Raw genomic sequence first — 23,086 nt, forward strand, 5'->3', positions numbered from 1 at the left:
AGAACAGAGTCTCTCCTTTCATCCAATTTGCCTGGAAATGAATCATTTTTACCAGTCATTAGAAATGCCAATTATGATAAAATTATACTCTTAGCTAAACTTGCATAATCTCTCAAATTATTGTAAGAATGGCCCTCAGGAGGCAAATATTGCTATTTTGTATAGCTTTCTACATGAAGAATATAATTGATTTCTTTGTGCAGAGGACAGTGAGTCTGCATTTCTACATTCCATTCTGTTCAGGCTCTTCTAACATATCTTCTATCATTATTTGTGAGCACCTTCCAGAGCTAAGAATTAATCATAGGGCTGTAGCAGTGAGAGAAGACCGTGAGATAGGGGTTGTATGAGGCTTATATCTTTCCCGGAAGAGCCTTGTTTTTCTTTATCTCACTTCCATCCAGGGCTGGCTCTAGGCACCAGCAAAGCAAGCAGTTGCTTGGGGCGGCAAATTTGCAGGGGCGCAAGAATCCCTCCCCCCCCCCCCCCCCGCCCTCCTCCGGCCCCGCACCTCCTGCCGCCCCAGCCCTGGGCTCTCCCCCGAAGAAAGAATTGGGTAGACTAAATGGATAGTGCACCTCTCTATCTGAAGCCTAGCAAGGGAGGTACGTGGATCCCACTAGAATTTAAAATGAAAAGTAAGGGAGGGGAGGCTCTACTAGGACCTGGGCAGCTTTAGATACAGTACCAGGCACGTAGGAGGATTTACACTTCTGAGCCATGGAAGCAGAAATTGACTTTTCTTTTCCAGATTTAGCTAATATTCAGAAAGGGAATCTAGCACCTGCCTTCCAGATTTGAACACCCTCAAAATTCAGGAGTGCTCAAGCTCAATTTGGGCAGCTGTTATTTCATTTCTCCCAAATCAAATATACTGATCCACTGTAACTTGCTGTTGAAAAAGTAGAATAAATTGAGCAAGAAATGCTTCCCAGTGGCTATTAGGACTGGAATTGCTATTTTCAGCAGTTTTTTTTTTATTTGTTTAAAAGGAAGACCGTGATATTGCATTGACTAATTCCCCATAGAAACAAAGAATGGAACAAAAGAATAATAAAGGCACCTCAACTTTTCTTCATTTATGTAGGGCAGTCTTATAATATGCATCCAGATATCCTTCAATCACACAAGCTGAAAATTGTTCCACTTTACTGCAGTTCTGTAACTATATGGGAACCAATCCTGTCTGTGTTCTGTGCACATCCAAAATTCCTGCTGAATGACCCGCCCTGGGAGCGAGTTACCAGCGGCAGGAGGGTGCAGTTGGAGCGGGGGGGGGGGGGCAAGAGAAGAGAGCCCAGGGCTGGTGGGGGTGGGGGGGCAGCCAAAAACTTTTTTGCTTGGGGCAGCAAAAAACCTAGAGCTGGCCCTGCTTCCATCACCCCCCGAACACACACCTCTGCCATTCTACTGTACGTGATAAAGCCTAAGGCCAGTTATCTTTCAGGAGCATCTTTTTTTATCCCAGATTGACTGACTGCTACAGAACCCTCGAGTAGCTAAGGGAGGGAATTTCCCCTATGCAAAGAAAGACCACCAGTACATTTACACTAACTGCTCCTTTCTGGTAGCTGCAGATTTCATCCTGGGTTAAATTCTGGCCACTTTATTGCTGAAGACTTTGGAGTGGATGGACTAGGTCCTCCAACTGGCATAAATTATTGCGGTTCCACTGACATTAATAAAACTAGGCTGATTGACACCAGGTGAGAATTTAGCCCACTGGGAGTACTCCGATGAGTAAAGTAAGAGGGGTTTGTACATCTTTACTGTTGGACCCCCTCGCTGTATAGAACTTTTACAGTGTCAGTGAGGGATCAGTGGCTTCCCTACTGAGATCACTAAGGAAAGAACACTTTTTGTTTGGAAAAAGTTTGGTGTTTATCTTTTTTAAATCTCCAAGTCAAGTTTAATGCACCCTTCACTTAATTTTAATCCTTCAGGATGTATACTTTGGCTCCTTCTCAAGACACAGATCTTCTGAGATTCTCAGTAGACTCATTTCTCCAGAAATGAGAATTTTCAATTACTGAGAGATGGTTGGTTTTAATTGCACAGATGCATTATTTCATTTGAAGAAGGAATTTTCATAATGTGACCTTACAACTGTATTTTGGTTATTTTCCCTTAACTTTTCTTTTACCAGCCTTCACATACTCAATGCTTGTCTAATGAAAAAAGTTCATTGTCTTTTTTTCTACGATAAGCAAAGAATCTTTGTCACTTTTAGATAACTGCATCAGATGTGGAACTTCATATATGAATTGAGAATCAAGAACTCTAATTTCCCTTAGTCTAATTTAACTCCTTTCCATTCCATATAGATTTGATGCTTCAGAGACTCATTGAGTATTTTCACTATAATGGCTTAGCTCCAAAATAATACGTAATCAGATTTTATATTGAGCCTAGATATAAACAGATTAGAATTATTAGCTGCGTGGGAAGTTTTTTCCAAATTAGACTTCTCTTTAAATTCCCACATTCAAATACTTTTGGACAAGAATACAATGGTTTGTTATATAAACATAAAGGAGGCATTAAATCATTTTGGATGTCCAGTCTTGCTGTTAAAACTTGGCTGGTAGCTTATCAAAGGTCCTGGGGAGTTTCCATAATTCAGGTTCTAAGGACACACAACATTGTTACAGATGCTGTAGAATAGAGAATCAGTATGTGGAACATCCACAATGTACAAAAGCACAAGGCATAGATTGTAATCCCTTTCAGGAAGAGGATGTGTGGTGTCTTGATCTGTTTATATAAAGGATCATGTAGATTCAGCAACTGGTGGGAGTTTTTGCTTAAGTGTTAAGGCTGTTCAGGAGGTCACCTAAGAAAGGGGGCTAGAGTCTACAAAAAAGAGGGGCTCTCAGCAGCCATTTTGAGAGAGAGAGAGGGAGGCAGGGAGGGGAGAAGAAGAGACTGAGATTGGATGGGAAGTCCTGTGCAGGAGGGCAGAGGAGAGAGGAAGGATCCTGGCAGGAATGGCATAGTATTCACCAGAGATGGTTGTTACCAGGTAAAATGATTTATACTGCCCTGGGAAAAAACAGTTAGTCTCCGTTCAAGGCATTTTCATTAATGCACACACCACATTCCTTAGTTTTAGCTACATATTCAGCTTGTGGTTACGGAAGGCAGTAGATTCAGAGATTTAATCTAGGATTGTACAAATTAAAATTAAAATTGCAGTAGGCGTAGTATGTAATACAATACTGAATATCAGAATGTATATAATTTGGTATTTTCTCAAGGAGGTTTGTGTGTGTCATGACACGTCAGTTTCAAATATTATATAACTATTACATACTGCAAAACTATTATCAAATTGCTTAATGTTTTTCATTATATTCTAATAGTAATTTTATTTTTTTACTAATATCCCAGTTTGAGCCAGTATTTAGTAGTGCCCTGTCCTAATCTAGTTTTTCCCAGGAAATTGCTGACTCTGGATCTGGATGTCTTAGATGACTCTGGCCTATGCATAAAGAATTTTCCAGAGTGGGGAGAAACCTGGAGGCAGGGAAACGCATACTGGTGTGTTTTATTATTTTGAATTGAGCTGTGTATTTCTTGTGCTATTATGTAAAGAGTATTGGTGTGTTAGAACCCTGGGCAAAGTCTGTCTGGGTGTCTGACTTTCACTATTGCATGCCCCTCAAAAGGTAACTGTAAATCAGAAGGTTCATACCTTTGGAGGGATTCTACATAAGAACATAAAGGCTGTACTGGGTCAGACCAAAGATCCATCTAGCCCAGTATCCTGTCTACCGACAGTGGCCAATGCCAGGTGCCTCAGAGGGAGTGAACCTAACAGGCAATGATCAAGTGATCTCTCTCCTGCCATCCATCTCCATCCTCTGACAGACAGAGGCTAGGGACACCATTCCTTACCTGTCCTGGCTAATAGCCATTAATGGACTTAACCACCATGAATTTATCCAGTTCTCTTTTAAACGCTGTTATAGTCCTAGCCTTCACAACCTTCTCAGGTAAGGAGTTCCACAAGTTGACTGTGCGCTGCGTGAAGAAGAACTTCCTTTTATTTGTTTTAAACCTGCTGCCTATTAATTTCATTTGATGACCCCTAGTTCTCGTATTACGGGAATAAGTAAATAACTTTTCCTTATCCACTTTCTCCACATCACTCATGATTTTATATACCTCTATCATATCCCCCCTTAGTCTCCTCTTTTCCAAGCTGAAGAGTCCTAGCCTCTCCTCATATGGGACCCATTCCAAACCCTTAATCATTTTAGTTGCCCTTTTCTGAACCTTTTCTAGTGCCAGTATATCTTTTTTGAGATGAGGAGACCACATCTGTATGCAGTATTTGAGATGAGGGCGTACCATCGATTTATATAAGGGCAATAAATATATTATCAGTCTTATTCTCTATCCCCTTTTTAATGATTCCTAACATCCTGTTTGCTTTTTTGACCGCCTCTGCACACTGCGTGGACGTTTTCAGAGAACTATCCACGATGACTCCAAGATCTTTTTCCTGACTTGTTGTAGCTAAATTAGCCCCCATCATATTGTATGTATAGTTGGGGTTATTTTTTCCAATGTGCATTACTTTACATTTATCCACATTAAATTTCATTTGCCATTTTGTTGCCCAATCACTTAGTTTTGGGGGATCTTTTTGAAGTTCTTCACAGTCTGCTTTGGACTTAACTATCTTTAGCAGTTTAGTATCATCTGCAAACTTTGCCACCTCACTGTTTACCCCTTTCTCCAGATCATTTATGAATAAGTTGAATAGGATCGGTCCGAGGACTGACCCTTGGGGAACACCACTAGTTACCCCTCTCCATTCTGAGAATTTACCTTTTATTCCTACCCTTTGTTCCCTGTCTTTTAACCAGTTCACAATCCATGAAAGGACCTTCCCTTTTATCCCATGGCAGCTTAATTTACATAAGAGCCTTTGGTGAGGGACCTTGTCAAAGGCTTTCTGGAAATCTACACTATGTTCACTGGATCTCCCTTGTCCACATGTTTGTTGACCCCTCAAAGAATTCTAATAGATTAGTAAGACACGATTTCCCTTTACAGAAACCATGTTGACTATTGCTCAACAGTTTGTTTTTCTATGTGTCGGACAATTTTATTCTTAACTATTGTTTCGACTAATTTGCCAGGTACAGACGTTAGACTTACTGGTCTGTAATTGCCGGGATCACCTCTAGAGCCCTTTTTAAATATTGGCGTTACATTAGCTAACTTCCAGTTGTTGGGTACAGAAGCCGATTTAAAGGACAGGTTACAAACCTTAGTTAACAGTTCCGCAACTTCACATTTGAGTTCTTTCAGAACTCTTGGGTGAATGCCATCTGGTCCCGGTGACTCTGGGGAACATGCAGTGCTACTGGGGGTGAGGGGGAGAGGCACTAGTTTCAGGCCCTAGGTAATTGATCAAAGGGGTCTCCACTACTAAGAGGGTTGTCAGATATGAGGTCTGCATCAGGAGTGCATCTGTCTAGAACCCAAAAATCAGGGACAGAGCTTGCAGGGACTGGGGAAGAGTTAGGCAAAGGGGTGCTATAGAGAAAGTCCTCCAGGAAACGTTCAGATGCCACATCCTGCACACTCTTCATGCAGTCTTTGGGTTCCCTGTCTTCTTGCTGAGGCCTGAAACAGAAGCCCAGGACAGGGTAGTGGCAGCCTGCAGCTATACAGAGCAGTAGAAAGTTTGTTACCTCATCTCTGTATGTAATTCTGTTCACAATAAAAGGTTTGTCTTGAAACTGTTCTGCTCATCAGTAAAATACTACATAGGACATATAGGAATCTGTGTTTGGATCTCCTCACAGCTGCTGGATGAGTGTCCAACAGTTAGATCTGTGACACCGTCACTACTTTGGGTGGGGCTATAGAAACCTTGCTCTTTTTCTTGTGTTGGCTGCCTCACCTATCAAAAGCTACTGGTGCATATTGTAAATACGGTGTTGTAGGAGACTTGATGTGTTTTGCTGGCATTCTTCTTATGAAGGATGTAACAGATTTACGTGCCTTTTATCCATGACACTTTTAAGGAGTAAAAGTCCCAATTTGGACAGGCAGTGCCACAGCAAAAAAAGAAACAATTCTCCAATAATGAATTAATAATTCACTATATTTTAAGTATCAAAATAAATAATTACCATTCCTCCTTCTCTTTACCACTTCATGTAAAGTGAATTATTTATTACTTTTTGTACAAGAAAGATCATCTCAGAGTTTGGATAATATTGGACCATAAGAATAAAAGACTAGCATCTCCTTCAGATGGGGAGAGATTCCTTAGCAATCACTGTGATTCTTTGATTTCGTCAGTTTCCCTTTTTCTAATATTAGGTCTTTGTAATGTTGTTTAGATTGCCATTTCACTAATCACTTGCAATTCTGCATGTTCTGGGCCCATTTTATCCCTGATGTGCCCATAGGTGAAATTGGCCCTTTGTGTTTCTTTTCTATAATTGAAATAATGGTAGAAGATTAAAAATTCTATTCAGATTAATATTTATAATCATGATAATGATTCATATTTCTTCATGTTAGCACTTGGATGGTATCCATAGTCATACGTAATCATAAATATTTTTTCTGGGTTAGTTTTTGCCACATCCTTCATCTAACTCAGTTTTTAGGAATAATTATTTACCCTAATGACACCATCACAAACAAGTGACTGTTCCTTTCCAAATCTTATGTAAATTGACATTTGACAACTGATGTATTGAAAACATGATTTGTCATGGAGTATTTGCATGGCTGAGTGGATTAGTAATGGCCATGGAATCTTTCACATCTAGGTTGGTAGTAAGAATCTGACCCGGTGCATAAGTGGCTAAAAGTTACAGCCATCTGATGGGTAGTGGCTAAATGTGATGAGTTGATAGTCTTAGTCCATTTCCTTATGAAGGTATCCACATCACAAAATCACCACCACACCTGTTACCAATTGGCACCCTGATTAGCAGTAGCACTGCATAGAACCTTCTGGTTTTAGTTCACACGGGTTTCATGAACCAAATCCAGCATGTTAAATTTGCAACGGTTCACATAGTTTTAGGTTTGTTTGGGCACTTGTATTCATACACTGGTCCCCTCAATACCTAGAGATGGGCAGAGAGCCAGGTTGTCACCCTCTCTCATCCCCAATAAGTGGTTCAAGGAACAGGCTGATTTCTTTAGCTTTAATTGTCTGCACTAGAACTGCAGTCTCAGACAGTGCTTGTCTACATGGGGAGTTATTCTGGAATAGCTAATCCTGATTGACTGCACATGTGGAGTACCATATTATTTTGAAATAAGAGTGTCTGCACATGAAGCTTATCAGGAATAGTTAATCCACTTTAAATTCATACCCTATTTTATTCCAAATTATCTTGAATATGTAGACTAACTCTTAGACCTTCACCAACCACAGGCTTTGTGATTATAAACTGGAAAAAAAGAAGCCTGGATACAAAAGAGACAGTGATTAATCAGGGAAAAACCTTCTATAACCACTGTGAGGAGGAGAGATTGAACTTGAATGATATGTTTTCTTCTACTCCACTCAAAACGTGAAGGAGCAAAAGGTATCTAGTGCCTCAAACTTATTGGCATGGTCCAAGATCTCCAATAAAAAGCTGAGAAGAAAAACAGCAAAACTCTGGGACAAATAAAGGAGATAGCAAAAATAGTCTCGCAATACGTGGCAACCTGCCATTGAATTGGAAATGAACAATAATGCTAAATGGTCCATTACTACTGTGAAACCTATCCTAAGTATTCTTGATTGTACTGCATTTAACTGTGAAAATACTTGTATACCTTGTCATGCCAACAGAGTTACAGACATTGGATTTCCTAAAAAAGTGGAGCAGAGGGTACTGGGCCCTGTTGTAGGGAAGGGAGCCAGCCGAGTTCTCCTAGCAATTCACATAAATCTCTAGCTGAGGCTCCAAATAATAATTGATTGGTTTGTATTGCCTGTGCCATAATTAGCTTCCTTCCAGCCTGAGGAGGTGGGAGACTAATGGTTTCAGGTGTTTGCCTGATGAACACCTGGGCCTCTGAAAAAGAGTTGAGAGGACTGAGGGTCTCCCACAGGAAACTAACCTGCTTCCTGCAATTCCTCTCCCTGACATAGCAGGCAGGTAGGCCCCAGGAAGGGAAGGCAGTGGGAGCCTGCAGAGAAAAAAGGGCCTTCGGGGAGAAAGTTCTGGAAGGCAGTGCATAGCTAAAAGAACAAATCGGCAAGGCTTAAAAGTAGGGCTGAAGTGCCGGGAACTTCAATAAGTGGTAGATTGCAAGAGGGACTCCAGGGGAAGCAACCTGGGAGTCAGCACTCTATAACTGAGCAGGGAAAGAGTTAAAATTAGCCTGGAAGTTGCCATCAACTGAGCCCAGATGGTAGGCCAAAGAGTAGCGCAAGAGGGACAGAAGAACCTAATGTTTATTTGGATTTCTAGATGGACTTTTATTATCCCCAAAGAAGTTTAATTTGTTTAGTAACTTGGCCACATCACTAGTACCTACCCATCTGGAGAAGGCCAAAGGGACTCACCTTGGCGGAAGAAACTGAAGCAGAGATGCTGCAGGGCCACCTCATGCCAAGATAGGGTACTCAGTTGCAGTACCAAAACTTGAAACTATGTATGAAATGTCCTAGCTAAGAGACCTTCAAACTTGACCTGGTGGGGCATGTTGGGACCTTGTAGAGAAGTTTGCATTGCCACAACCTGTTATCCCTTCTCCAGGGCCGGCTCTAAGCACCAGCAAAACAAGCTGGTGCTTGGGGCAGCACATTTTTAGGGGCGGCATTCTGGCGCGGGCCATGCCGCCCCTAAAAATGTGCCCTGGCCGCCCTAACTCACCTCTGCTGCTGCCGCTTGCGCGCCGCTGCTCGCCCTCCGTCCCAGGCTCTCAAACCCAGGAGGGAGGGGCAGATCCCGAGCGGCCGCGGCACGCGAAACAGCTGATTCATGTGCTGCATCCGCTCAGGATCTCCCCCTCCCTCCCGGGTTTGAGAGCCTGGGAGGGAGGGGGAGACCCCGAGTGGCCGCGGCGCACACGCTGCTTCTCCCTCTCCCTCTCTCCCTCCTAGGCTTGAGAGCCTGCGGGGAGGAGGCAGGGCTGGGGATTTGGGGAAGGGGCGGAGTTGAGGCGGGGCCGGGGGTGGGGTAAGAAAAAACGGGGGGGGGGGGGGAAAGAGGGCGGCCAAAATTGTTTTTGCTTAGGGTGGCAAAAATCCTAGAGCCGGCCCTGCCCTTCTCTGTAGATTAAATCAAGATCTAGTCTCCAAGGCTGTCAAGCAAACACCTTTCACAAGCACTAAATTCACAAAGTTGTAAAAACTTAAGTTAGTTTTTGAAGTGAAAAGTGCTGCTGTTATGAAAAGTAACAAATCATGACACCTCCATTGTTCTAAGTTTGAAAAAGATTCCTGGTGCTGTTATCCCTGTTTGACTTTTCATGTTCTCATTTTTGTTTGAAAGACCTGTGAGGAGAATAGCTGCTGTATCCAAGGTGCACTTCTAAATTTGAAGAAAGGAGGGAGCAATACTCTTTACACTCAGTTCCCCAACAATCTGCCCAAAGTTTAACTGGTTCCAGACGATTTTTGAATGAGTGAGCTTAGTGAAATTGCTGCTCTGAGATGATGATAGTCACTGTCCAGCAGTCATCTGTGCTGATGAGCATTAACCAAGGGGAAAATGTGACTATAAAAATGCAACCATAAACCAAACCTGTAGATTTTATCCAGGTTAATCATATATCTATCAAAGCATTCACTGGCTTTCCAAAAGTGTAAAGTTTTCTGTCTGAGGCTACTGCATACTTATTACAGTAAACAGTATTTGGGCTAACTGTAAGAAGCCTATTTCATGTTATTTTGTACAATAAGGTCTGATTCCAAACTCATCTACCCTGACCATTGATTTAAATAGAATTACTCCTATTTTACATTGATGTGAGAGCAAAATCGGGACAGGAGTAGCAGGAATTCAGAAAGAGAGGGAGACCAAATATTAACATAAGACTAAAATGTATCTGGCCATTATATAGTTAGGATGATTGGCAAGGATTGTAGTTCTGATTTGGAATTTAGTTCTTGAAGTTCTCAGTCTGGCTTCAAAAGTGTAAATCGTCCCTCTTTTTTTCAAGAAGGCAGTTTGGAACATAATATATTTACAGCAGATTTTCCATCCATTATATGGCATGTAATTACCATGATTCTTACCTTTGCTGTAAGACGCTCAGAGGCGAAGTAGTTTCTTGTGACAAAAACAAAAGGATAAGAACATGGGGGGGAGTTGTAAAATAGTATAGCGGGATAGCAATTTAAATAAATCCTAAAACTTTACTTTCTGGATATCTGGTGTTTGATATTTAATAATGCCAGAAACTGGTAATGAAAAGAGTCGTTCATGCTGAAAGGTAACTTTGCTTTAATATCGATCATTTGTTTATTTTCACAGGGCCATTTCTGCTCTGCTACTTAGGCAGACCCATTGACTTTTCTGGGTTGCACTGGTGTAACTGAGCAGAAATCGAACCTGTGGTTTAACTAAGCAGAATTTGGCCCAAAGCGTTGAAGACTAGTGGAGTTTATATGCAGTAGTTTTGTTTTTCAACTACTTAATAGTGGATCATATTATCCAGACAGTGATGAGGAAGACCTGATCTGTCACACCCCCTGACCAACACATCTATGCCAACCTAACCCCCAGCGCATACGCAGCTATGTTGACAGAAGAGTGCATCTGTTGATGTAGCTACCATTGTATGGGAAGGTGGTGTTCCTCCACTGATGGAAAAATCCTATATGCTGGTGGTGTAGGCTGACTCTCCACTATGGAGTTATGCCTGCATAGTTTCTGTAATGTAGACAAACCCTTCATTTTATTTTCTGTTTTATTATTTTATAATCAATGCAAGTCTCATCAAACTGTATAGAATTATGCAGTTTGTGGCCAATTTTCCTTTCCATTGCATACCTGCAGCTGTCATGAAAGGCAATGGGAGCTACAGACAAGTGTCAGAAGTCAAAATTTGCCTAATGAGAGGTATTTTTAAAAGGCACAATAAATACAAGTGCACACACAAATGGAGGAAAAGTGTGCATTTTTATTTTCATTCACTCTTGGTGTTTGGTTTAAACAAGAATGCTACTAGAAAAAATATGTAGTAAAAACATTAATACATCTCTGCTAGAGCTGTGGAATAGCTGAGTTTTTGGTTTGGTGTCTGAAGCAAAAAGTGAAAAAACCCTCCAACGTTTGTTTCAGGTCGACCTAAAATGAAATGTTTGAATTTTTTGGTGAAAAAATAAATGAAACGTTATATTCCAACTGAAATGAAATATTTTGTTTAATTTTTGAGGTTTTCAACCCTTTAAAAACAAAATTGAAGCAAAATTGAAAACAGTCATTTCAAAATGGAAAATCCAAAACATTTCATTTTTCTGATTTTTTTTTTCCAGACAAAGCAATTGGGCGAGTTTGACATGAATTAATTCACACAATGTTTTGATTGACCCAAATATGCATTTTTTGGTGGGGAAAAATGTAATCAAAAAAATTGATGTGTCTGGGACCAGGCTGCAATAGTCCTTCCTGCACCCAACAGAGCAATCTTAGTCCAGTGTCCTACAAGTTGTTTTCTCATATGGATCCGCACTGAATTCAGCGGGGCTCCATGTAGACACAGGGTCTGTCTCCATGTATCACATTGCAAAATTGGGGCATTAGTTCTTGTACAAAAAGGCCTTGATCCAGCAAAGCATTTAAGTGTGTACTTAACTTTAAGCATGTGAGTGGTGCCATTATCAGTGTTCCCATTCACTTGTTCACAAATGCAACAGATTTCAGTTTAATCAACTTAAACCTGAAATTTCTATTCTAGGAAAGTTTTGGTTCAGTTGTTCACATGTTTGGTGGGATTTCCATTCTGATGGAAATTCTTTGGTTTCATGCTTCTGCGTCTATTATTTAATGGCTTCCATGCTGATGATGCTCGTTTTAAAAAAAAGTAATGCGATAGTTAAATTTGTGACTGAACTCCTTGGTGAAGAATTATGTCTCCTGCTCTGATTTACCCACATTCTGCCATATATTTCATGTTATACCAGTCTCGGATGATGACCCAGCACGTGTTGTTCATTTTAAGAACACTTTCACTGCAAATTTGACAAAATGCAAAGAAGATACGAATGTGAAATTTCTAAAGATAGCTACAGCACTTGACCGAAGGTTTAAGAATCTGAAGTGCCTTCCAAAATATGAGAGGGATGAGGCATGGAGGATGTTTTCAGAAGACTTAAAAGAGCAACACTCTGATGCAGAAACTACAGAACCCGAACCACCAAAAGAGAAAATCAGTGTTCTGCTGGTGGCATCTGACTCATGATGATGAAAATGAACATGCGTCGGTCTGCGTGGTTTTGGATTGTTATCGAGCAGAACCCGTCATCAGCATAGACGCATGTCCTCTGGAATGGTGGTTGAAGCATGAAGGGACATATGAATCCAAAAATGTGCATCCAAAATATGTAAATAAATGGTATTCTATTATTAACAGTGCAATTAATCATGATTCATTTTTTTAAATCATTTGACAGCCCTAGTAATTATAGATTGTATCATAATTCATATATTCAGGGAACAAATTAAGGCAGCCTTAATTTTGGCATTCCTAACTGCTGAGTGTTTGACTTTGCAACCTGAATAACATTCCTTTAAAAAATAGTTTGTGTAATATACACGATGATCTTTCACTTGGTTTGCCTTGAACTTGTTAATCATTTGCACTAATCTGTGTACACCATGTTACATCCTTATTGTCCTGTGTAATGATTTCTGATGAGGGCACTGTTATTACATTGTCATATGCAGCACCCTGATTTGAAAAGGGAGATACATTATTTATTATTTCTATTACAATACTACCTAGGAGCCCTAGTCATGGCCCAGGGTCCCATTGTTCTAGGCACCTTCCAACATAGTTAGAAGATGTGTTCTACAAGTTGTGTTCTCCATTAAGTGTCACATATTTCAGTAATTTCCCTCCAACTCTAGCTTATGTACACAAGACTGTATTTTTAAAGAACTGCAAATGTAAAATGGGTAGAACTTTTTAGTTTCATGTTTTTTAGGGAGTTTTTCTCACAGCAAGGTGGTTATTTTTTGGTAACTTTCTTTTTGGGGATAACGATGAAAAGAATATAGCTGTAGACTGGGATTTTCACAGGGGACCACAGGAGATAGGTGCCCAATATCTTTGGCTTTGGGTGAAAGTTGGGCAACATCACTCCTTTGAGTTCTTGTGGAAAGCCCAGGTCAATGTTCAATTCGCTTAAAAAAAATAGATTTAATTGGGATTGACTGAATATTTTAAGGTGTGAACAGCATCAGGTTTTTCTTTCAGCCAACAACATTGTTTTGCAATGTCCTAAACATTTTGCCAGCAGCACTTCTTCAAATGAAGATTTTTATCCAATATCTTTTTTGTTGCTGGCAAAATAGCATGAAAATTGAACCAAAATGAAGTCTATAGATAACAATCTTCCTTGAAGCATACCTTTGCTGAGCCTTCTTAATAAACTTTCAACTGTAAAGTTGTTAAACAAGATGCAAGTGCTATGCAATATCCTGCTGAAGATAGAAGAAATATGACTTCATTATAGTTGGCTGGATCAATTCCTCTTCATGCTAATGCACACACATCAGTCCAGAGAGGATGTTGCCAAGAATAATATATAATCTACTCAAGCCTACAGTAAAAGCTTACAAAAAATCTATTTTTAAATAGTTCTTGAAAGAAGGAAGTGATAGCAGGCAGTAAATTAATTCCATTACTAAAAAGCCACTGCTGTTAATGTAAGGTAAATATGAAAACAATTTGAGTGGATGGCTAATTTTGTCTTATGCTGGTTATGGCTTCTCCATTTTTTTGCTACCGTCTTTGGTTTTTGCCACAGTTATCGCTTACAAACAGGGATGCAATAGACATCCGCAGTGCCAAAGTACACTTGCAATTCAAAGTATTTTAGTGGTTAGGAGGACCCCAGGTTGCAAAGCTTTTCAGAGTTTGACAATCAGATTAGATATTTTCTTACTTGGGTGATGGTATTAATTCAAAAGACCAAGGAGGTATAAATCCATTAGCATTTCTCCCTCTCCAATGTATAAATTCTGTTTGTCCTCCAGATTTTCTTATTTAGATGATGGACAATTTTAAAATTTCTCCAGAAAATTCATTGTGTGATAACTGTCAAGATGGAAGAACACAGAGTTCTGCATACTGAAAGTTTCAAATAATAAAGTATACCAGCTTTTAGCTTTGTCCCGATGTTTGTGAAAAAGATGAACACATATATCCAGAGGGTCATGCAAAAGAGCAACAGCAAACCTTTTAAATTCAAGAACGTTTTCCATAGTACAGCTACCATATAGTTGTTTGCAGAATTATATTGAATGTTAAAAGTTAAATGATGACTAAAGGATATGGATATACAATTTTGCTTGGCTTCCCTGTTTGATTTAGGATGGATTATATATAGGATGTCCCTTCAGACTGATTCTGCATAATGCACTCGTCTGTCTAGCTATTAAGGCTTGGCCTATACTAGAAAATTAGGTTGATTTAACTATGTCAATCAGGGGTGTGAAAAATCCACAACCCCAGAGTGGCATCGTTAAGGTGACCTAACCCCTGGTGTAGACAGTGGTAGGTCAATGGAAGTTCTTCCATTCACCCAGCTACTGCCTCCCAGGGAGGTGGATTGCCTATGCTGATGGGATAACCTCACCCATCAGTTGTGCTACACTTGTGCCACTGTAGTGTGTTAAGTCTAGACAAACCTGAAGTTAGAACTGTCTGTAAGGAAACATTGTTAGTGGCTATTAGCGCTTAACTTAAAAATAAAATTCTCTGTTAATGGGATATGGTAGCAAATAGCAATCATTTGAACTTCCTCCATTTTCTAGAACTAACATGTCTTCATGCTCCCCTGGCAAACTGTAATTTACTTACAGGCAGGTCTTTTCTGTGTGTGTGTGTGTGTGTGTGTGTGTGTGTGTGTGTGTGTGTGTGTACACACAGCATCTGGCACAAGGGGGCTCTGATCTCTGATTAGGACGTCTTGGCACTACTGCAATATATATAATTAATATTGCTAATAATTAATATTTAAAGCACAACAAGCTAATAAACAAAGAAGGATCAATTTTTTTGAAGAAGCATGCCATTTAGAAATACATTGGTTTAAACAAGATTAAATAACAGCTTTTAATGTTTTAAAATGTCTTTGCTAAATCACATATCAAAATACATATGCCATTTTCAGTAGAGTCTTTACTTTTTAGAAAGTAACCAGACAGGGAAATAATAAAAAGTTCAACATTTAACCTCTAAAATGAATTGCACTAACTGTACTAAAACGATGTTGAAATAAAATGAAAAGTTTTAATTTGTAAGATCCCAAGCATAATATTAATTTCTCTTCTTAATTTGACAAAAAAAGATGCTGTAATTGCTAATGCCTGTGGAAAGATATCTAGAGAATTGTTCCTAAACAATAGCCAGAATCTGATAGTTTGACTAAAGAAAAAATTACATGTCCCATTCGTATTCTAAAAGTATTATTCAGCCTAATATGACTTGGTTTTTGCTTGCTTTATTAGAGTACTTCAGGGTTTGACAATAAATATTTGCTATAGTGATTTAGGAATATTGAAAACTTGTATTTTATGCTATGTTCTAACACTGGAATTAGCCCCTAATCCCATATTATCTATATAATCATTTTGTGTTAGTTTTACCACATGTTTTGTTAAAAAGTTATTTTAAAAGGTATTTCTATACTGCGCATTTTAGACTTTTTCTGGCCAAATTCTGCACTGTTATTCCATAAAACTCAGCTGACACCAAAGTGGCTGAATGGGCTGAGGGCAGAAGATGTATCATTCTTTCACTATGTATAGACAGCAGTGCTCAGTTGTGAGAAAGGGTTCATTTATTTGCAAGTGTAATTTTTCAGCCATTTGAACAAATAATCTGATACTCTAAAGCTGAAATATTCTACATCTGTCATTTTTTGTTGAAAATAATTTGCATATTAGCAGTCTGCTGTCAAAATGTTATGCAGCTGCATATTATGTTCTAACAGTGGGTTGCTTCTGATCACTCTGGGATAAAGGTGTGTGAAACTGTCAGTAACTAATTTGCTTAAAATAAGTGTGTCTCTGCTGCTCCTGGTATCAGGCACAGCATTTCTCATCCGTGGGTCTAAAAAGAAGTGTTTGAAACAGAAAGGGAGTAGAGGAGTCTGGTTAGATGATATATAGCACTCGTTCCATGTGAATAATCAAGATAATACTTAGCTGAGTTCACTTGTAATAGAATAATGTTTGAATATGCAGAACCTTAGTATTTGCATTTTTGCTTTTTAAAAATTTATATCCCTGCCATCATAGTATCCCTAACAGTGAAAATGCTGGGGGGAAAAAAAATCACATTTCTGGATATTTTTCATTAATGGCATTTAGATTCTATGGTGAGGAATGTGGTTAAAAATACAGATAAATCAAAACATGAGATATGATATAATTTAGATTAGTCTTTTTTGCTTATATTTGCATGCTATGTGTATCCACCTTTGACTTGACAGGGAGGGGCACTAAAGTATTATCTAAGTGCAGATGTCTACATGTAATACATACTTTAAACTATATAGAGGTATTTGTTAACTGTTAATGAGAAAATCTACCACTTTTGGCGTAGGGGATGTTTTCCTGTTACCACATACATTATAATTCTTTTCATGGTTGTTCCATGTATTGTATAAAAATATATAGATTAGTAAGGATACTTTTATTTGCTTGATTTTTTTTACATCCAATAATAGGAGCATATCAGTATAAATAGTCTTGTTTGGGTTTAAAAAAAAAGCAAACAGGTGTGTGTGTGTGTGTGTGTGTGTGTGTGTATATATATGTGTGTATGTATATATATATATGTGTGTGTATATATATATGTGTGTGTATATATGTATATGTGTGTATATATATATATATGGAAAATACTTATTGTTATGGGTCTGATCTGCGAAGTTATTCATGCGTGCAGCCTTATTCTTGTGTTGGCTTCTCTGTGCAGGAGTAAAACTCTGCTTACATGAATTTCTTTGCAGGATCAGCGCTTATAACTGCTAACTCAGAATATAGAGGATGGGTTTAATTGTATTTAGTGCATCACAGTGTATCCTTTGTTACTATAGGTATTTCTTCACTGCACAATTAATACAGGTTCTTGCTCGGGTTTTAACCCAAGCTCCCTACCGTCCACACAGAAGAACCTCTGACCCAGGTTGATAGGTGCTTTTAGCCTAGGCTGGTTTACCCTGGGGGAATGGATTAGAGCCCGGCTTCTGCTGTAACTTGAGCTGTGAGAATGCAGGCTACATTTTTTGAGTGCTGATAGTCCTCCAATGCCCTTCTCGCAATTACCATTGGATAGACAAGGAGAGAATCTTAGAGCATCTCAGAACCATGCCCCAGACACATACTGGCACGTGCAGAAACGGGGGAGCGTGTATACACTGCTGCTGGGAGTGAGCCTCATGCTAGCGCACTCCAAATAGCAGTGAGGACATTACAGATCAGTCTGGAGCTTGGCTAGCGGGTTGGATGGGCTTGAGATCCCGAGCTGCAGTCCAAGCCACAGCATCCAAACTGCTATTTTTAGCACGCTAGCTCAAGCCTCGCTAGCACGTCTGTCTGCCTGGGATGGGGAAGCTTGTTCTCAGCTAGGCTGACCAGATAACAAGTGTGAGAAATCAGGATGGTGGGTGGGGGGTAATAGGAGCCTATATAAGAAAAAGGCCCAAATATCGGGACTGTCCCTATAAAATCGGGACATCTGGTCACCCTACTCTCAGCTGCAGTGTAGATATAGAGCGGACGCAGTAACACAGGTAGAGCTTTGCTGTGGGAACACTCACACCTGGGTTAGGTGAATCTGGATACTCAGACATGGGTGCCAATGACACCTGCATTAACTGTGCAGTGAAAACGTGCCCTGTATGAGCCTGCTGCTGATTTCAGTGGTGGTTACTACTGCTCACTGGTTCTCAGGGCTGGACCATAAGAATCTGTAAATTCTACAAATAATTTTATGTTGAAGAGTAAATACACTGCAGTTGTTCCTTAATGATCTCTTATCTCACTAAAAATGTGTGGGACCGTAGGCTTTTGCTCCAACAGATTTGCTTTTATAGCACATTAATCTCTTCTGTAAAAATATACTGAATGAATGGAGATTAAACAATAAGAGATAAAAACAGTGAATGGATTGAATTATTTTTTTTAAGACTTAGCAATGAAGTTGTTTCTTACAGATGTATTTCTAGTGTTCTGGTAACATTAAAATTAACATAGGTCCGCCAGGAAACTAAATAATATTTTATTTAATAATAATAATATTTAACAACTTGCTGGAATGGGCTTGGATTTAAATGAAGGTTCTAAATGTTTAAGGCAATGCCTGCCATGTAAGTTACAACAGCACATTGGTGAAAGCTTTGGTAGACAAGACTGAGCTGTGAAACCTGTTGTTTTTATTGTTATGAGAGATCCTAGAGGCCCTGACCTGATAGTGCTAGACACTGTACAAACATAAAAAAGAGGCAGCCCTGCTCTGTAGTCTGTTCAGAAGGAGGATATTAATATACTAATATAGTGAAATCAGTGGGACTATTCATGTGATTAAGAGCTACAGGATTGGGTAGTTAGACAATAACTAAATGCCTTTATACAGCATCTGGTGCAAGATGTAGTACAGCAAAACATAATTAAGCCACTAAAATATTAAATGCTAGAAAAAATTGGCAAACATATTTCTATATAATTATTAGTTATTTTTGTTTTGTGGTGGCACCTGCAGGCAAGATAGTTAATTGGTTAAAATATTTCAAAATTTTAATTATTTTTCTAAGAATTTTAATGAAAAAAGACTTTGTGAAAATTTTGGCCCAGTTTTATAGCTCAACAGGCAGCTTTAACTCCTCATTCCAGTTGAACATACCTAAGAGATTATATGACTTTCCACCATGTACGAATATCAGCTCTTACAACAGACCCGTGTTCTAAGCATTATAACATTTTGCAGATATGCATAAATTGTTCCAAATTTAAGATCATTGGATCCTGATTTTCAGAGGACTGGTACACTCCCTTTTGGCTCCCATTGATTACAGCTGGAGTTGTTGGGAATAATCAGCTCTGAAAATCAGGCCCTAGAAATCTCAAGTTGGGCACCTAAAATTAGTGGATGCTTTTTGAAAATGTAGGCTTCATTGAGATGTTGATTGGTAACAGACAGAATTAATGTAGTCTGGAAACAGAACTTGGGAGTTCCTTGCTAGCAGTCCTAGTTGAAGCTACTCCTGAAGGTCACAGAGGCTTCACAGGTAAATTCTGCAGCTGTAGAAAACAGAAGACCCATATAGTTTTTTACATCAGAGTAATCTCTGTCAGTTTAGAAATTAGTCACACAGCAATTGATGTTGTACAAAACACTAGTCAGTTTTGCAATAATAAATTACAACTACTGTATAACTTTGGTTCTTTAATAACCAAACTTTTCTTTATTGTACCATTTATAAGTAGGGTGGGACAGAAGTTATGGTGATCAGAACAGGCTAGATCGAAGTATGTTGATTACATGCAGAGTGTAGGCCAAATTCATTCTTGGTATAGCCCTAGTCAAGATTATGATGATACACCAGGGATGAAGTTGGCTTAGTAAATCTAACTTTTTATTTAGGAAACAAATTTGAACAGAATGGACAGAGTAAGCCAATACCTTTCCTCCAAAAGTTAGTCATCTTGGAATTAGTTGAGGGAATTGATTTGATGATTTTACTTACATTCCATGATTGTGGTGTAAATAAATAGGAATGTTTTCTTTTTGCTCCTTACTGCTCAGTATTTGGCTTATCTCATAGGAAAAGCTGAATGTGGTAGGTCTCATAATGTTTTAACATCTGCCATGCAGTTGGATTACATCCTGCTGAGTTTTTAATAAAGAAGTCCATATGCTTGACTTGCAGCATAGTCTGCATGTAGAACTCTGAAGTTGCAAATACTGTCTTTAATGCTATTGCTTCTTGAACAAATGTCTCCTGAAAGTATCCAATTCAGTGAAAGTACAGCAATGCTAAACATATGAAAAAAGAAAAAGCAACACTGAAAGACATTAATGAACTGCCTCCTTTGCTAAACACCTTGTATTTATGTTATCAGCATGAGATTTTAAAATATCACTGGCATGAAGATCTTACATGGGGGTTTCACAGTTTTTTTTTCTCACTACAGGATCTTTTGTTCAGTTTTACCATATGGTGTTTACCTTTGGTCTTAAGAAGAATTCTGGAATGAGCAGAGTGCTTTTTAAAAGATAAACACTAACTGTTAAGTTTTGGTTTCAGAATTTTGAGTGGTTAAAAATAAAATAAAATAATTATAATATAATAAAGAGTGTTACATTCTATTCTGCATAACCAAAAAGAAAAGGAGGAAAATGAAGGATTTTTATTTTAATTTCACTGGATACAGTGTATAACTTTATGAATTTAGCATATCTTCCTCATTACTTAGTAGTAGTAATAATAATAACTTATGAATTTAGTGCCTTCTACCTGAGGATCTCAGATGTTCATGATTTAAGTATTGCTGTACTCCTGAGAGATAGATAGCATTATCCCAATTTTATAGATGAGGAAAATGAGACACACAGATAACAAGCGACTCTCATCCAAGGTCAAACAGGAAGTTTGTGGTGCATCTGGGAAATGAACACAGGTCTCCTGACTCTGTCTTCTGCCTTAACCACAAGACCACCTTTCCTCTAAAATGAAATGTATAATACTGCAGGCATGTTTTGAATCACTATATTTCTTCCTTAAATAGAACCTTTAGTGACTCCGTAGAACAAATACAGAGAGTGTTACAGTTATCTTTTTATGTGAAGAAGTGTAGTAGCTATAAGCATTAGTCAAATATGCAACTCATGGTAAATGCAATTTGTCTTTAAGTTTAAGTATTCCCAGATAGACTGGCCAGATTAACAAACATACTCTCTCTTTTTTTCCATTGCAGCATGTGTGTTCCGTTACAATGGGCTCTCTTTTGTCTACCTCGTCTACCTCTTGCTCATTCCTCTATTTTCAGAACCCACAAAAACAACCATGCAAGGTAAGAGTTTCCCTGATCCTTTTTTAAAGGTACATAACATGTAATATGTACAAAAATCTTGTAGTTGGTATAAGATGGAGTCTTACACGTATTTCTTCAATATACTTTCATTGGTTTGAACTTTTTCTCCGGTAAGTGAGCTGGTTTTGTAATTTGTCATGTAAACTCACTAAATCTGGTTTTGGAGTGAGTACTCTCGAGTAACTGATCTGATTAAATTCAACTAAGGAGCGTTCTTTTAACAATGTATATTTTAGTCACCTATACAGACATCAGCACCCCACTGATTTCCCCATTACCATGATCTTGAAAAGCTTTTTTTTTTTCAGTTTTACAGCTGCAGAATAACTAAATGCACCATAGATAAAATTACCCACATGTCATGTAACAGCCGCACTTCAATATTAAAATGTGAAAATAGGATTCCAGAGATGAAAAGACAAAATCCATTTCAGAAATAGGATATTTGTTATTCCAATGGAGTATATTGCAACAACAAATGGGTTAATCTGTAAAAGTTAGTTCTCAGAAGTTTCTGGGCAACAGTATTGTAACTTCAGGATAATTGAACAGTCAATGAAAATTTGCTGTGGTAAGGTAATATTTCCTTTTTGTGTTTTATCGGTGATATATATTGTCACACAGTAGCTTGTGGGAGCTGCTTTAGTGGGTAGATCTCTGAACTGGTCCCTGCAGTTCAGAACTCCCCATCATGTGGCTTGAATCAAACTCTTGTATTAAAGCAGTTATTGTCTGAAGGTGAACTGGGGATACTATTATTTACAATAGTATCTCTTCAAGAAACATTTTATTTTTACTCAAGTGAGTGGCGGGGTGAAGAATAAAAGTAAGCTTCTTCAACATGGGAGTGAAGGAAAAAGAGATATTATATGGGGCCCTCTTGGGGCTGACGTTGTAGGATGAAAATGTTACCTAAATTATTGGCTTTGTTTTGAATGCTGTGGGTACCATGAGCATGTAGCACACTTCCCCTACAGCAGCTCTCTCGAACAACACGCTGCACCACTGTGATGGTTAATGGAAAATCACACCATTTTATACAATAAACATCCCCAATGAAACAAACTAGGGAATCTAGACTTCAAACATAAAAAATCTCAAATTACTAGGCTCCTACGGAGCTCTTACCATCCGGTCCATATAAAGACCCTATAACATCTCTCTGAATACAGGGTTTCTATTACCACATCAGTCACCCTAAAGGGGTCTCCCAGGTTGCATCTGGAGCTACCCCTTTCCTTTTTCAGCAGTAACTCTCAGTCCACCTGTCTGGTTCAGTTTATACTCTCCTGGCAACCTCCGTCTGGTATGTTTCGGGATGGGATCAGTGTGGCTCCTCTTCCTTCCTGAGCATCAGTAGTCTTGACCTTCTCCCAGGATAGCTTTTGTCTGGCAGTTTTGTTTTCAACATGACTCTAGCTTCTAATATTCATATAGATAGACATAGATTCTAGAGTCATATCACTATCTATCTAAAAAAAAAATCTGTGTTTCTGGAAAATAGTTTGCATTTGATCCAGTGTTCTCCTGTTTTATGTCTGACCTTCTGAACAATAGGTAAGAGAGAACCTGAGAGGGAAGGAGAGTCATCCTAGTCAACTGTCAGTTTGAAAGACACCGGCCTCTTACCTTTTTAGCTTATAGTAACTTGGTTGAGTAACAAGTCATACACCAGTGTACATTAACCAGCAAGTAACCTACTTACAAGTGTTTTAATGAGAAGAAATAACAATACTCCTGCTAAAAAACAGCAACCATTTCAGTGTCTTGCATATGCAAATTCAATTGGCAGTTACACCATTTACCCTTCCCTCCTGCCCCCCGGTCAG

At 38.9% G+C, this 23,086-nt stretch overlaps 1 protein-coding gene across 7 annotated transcripts in view; it reads left to right on the forward strand.

Annotated features, from left to right (window-relative positions):
- Positions 1 to 23,086, forward strand: part of PIEZO2 (piezo type mechanosensitive ion channel component 2) — a 425,559-nt gene that overhangs the window by 67,341 nt on the left and 335,132 nt on the right. For all 7 annotated transcript variants that reach the window (XM_065582029.1, XM_065582034.1, XM_065582028.1 and 4 more), the window contains exon 2: positions 21,141 to 21,236. In XM_065582029.1, coding sequence (XP_065438101.1) covers positions 21,141 to 21,236 — 96 coding nt within the window. The remainder of the gene's footprint in view (positions 1 to 21,140; positions 21,237 to 23,086) is intronic.

The sequence above is a fragment of the Chrysemys picta genome, chromosome 2, assembly GCF_011386835.1.
Source record: "Chrysemys picta bellii isolate R12L10 chromosome 2, ASM1138683v2, whole genome shotgun sequence".
NCBI lineage: Eukaryota > Metazoa > Chordata > Testudines > Emydidae > Chrysemys > Chrysemys picta.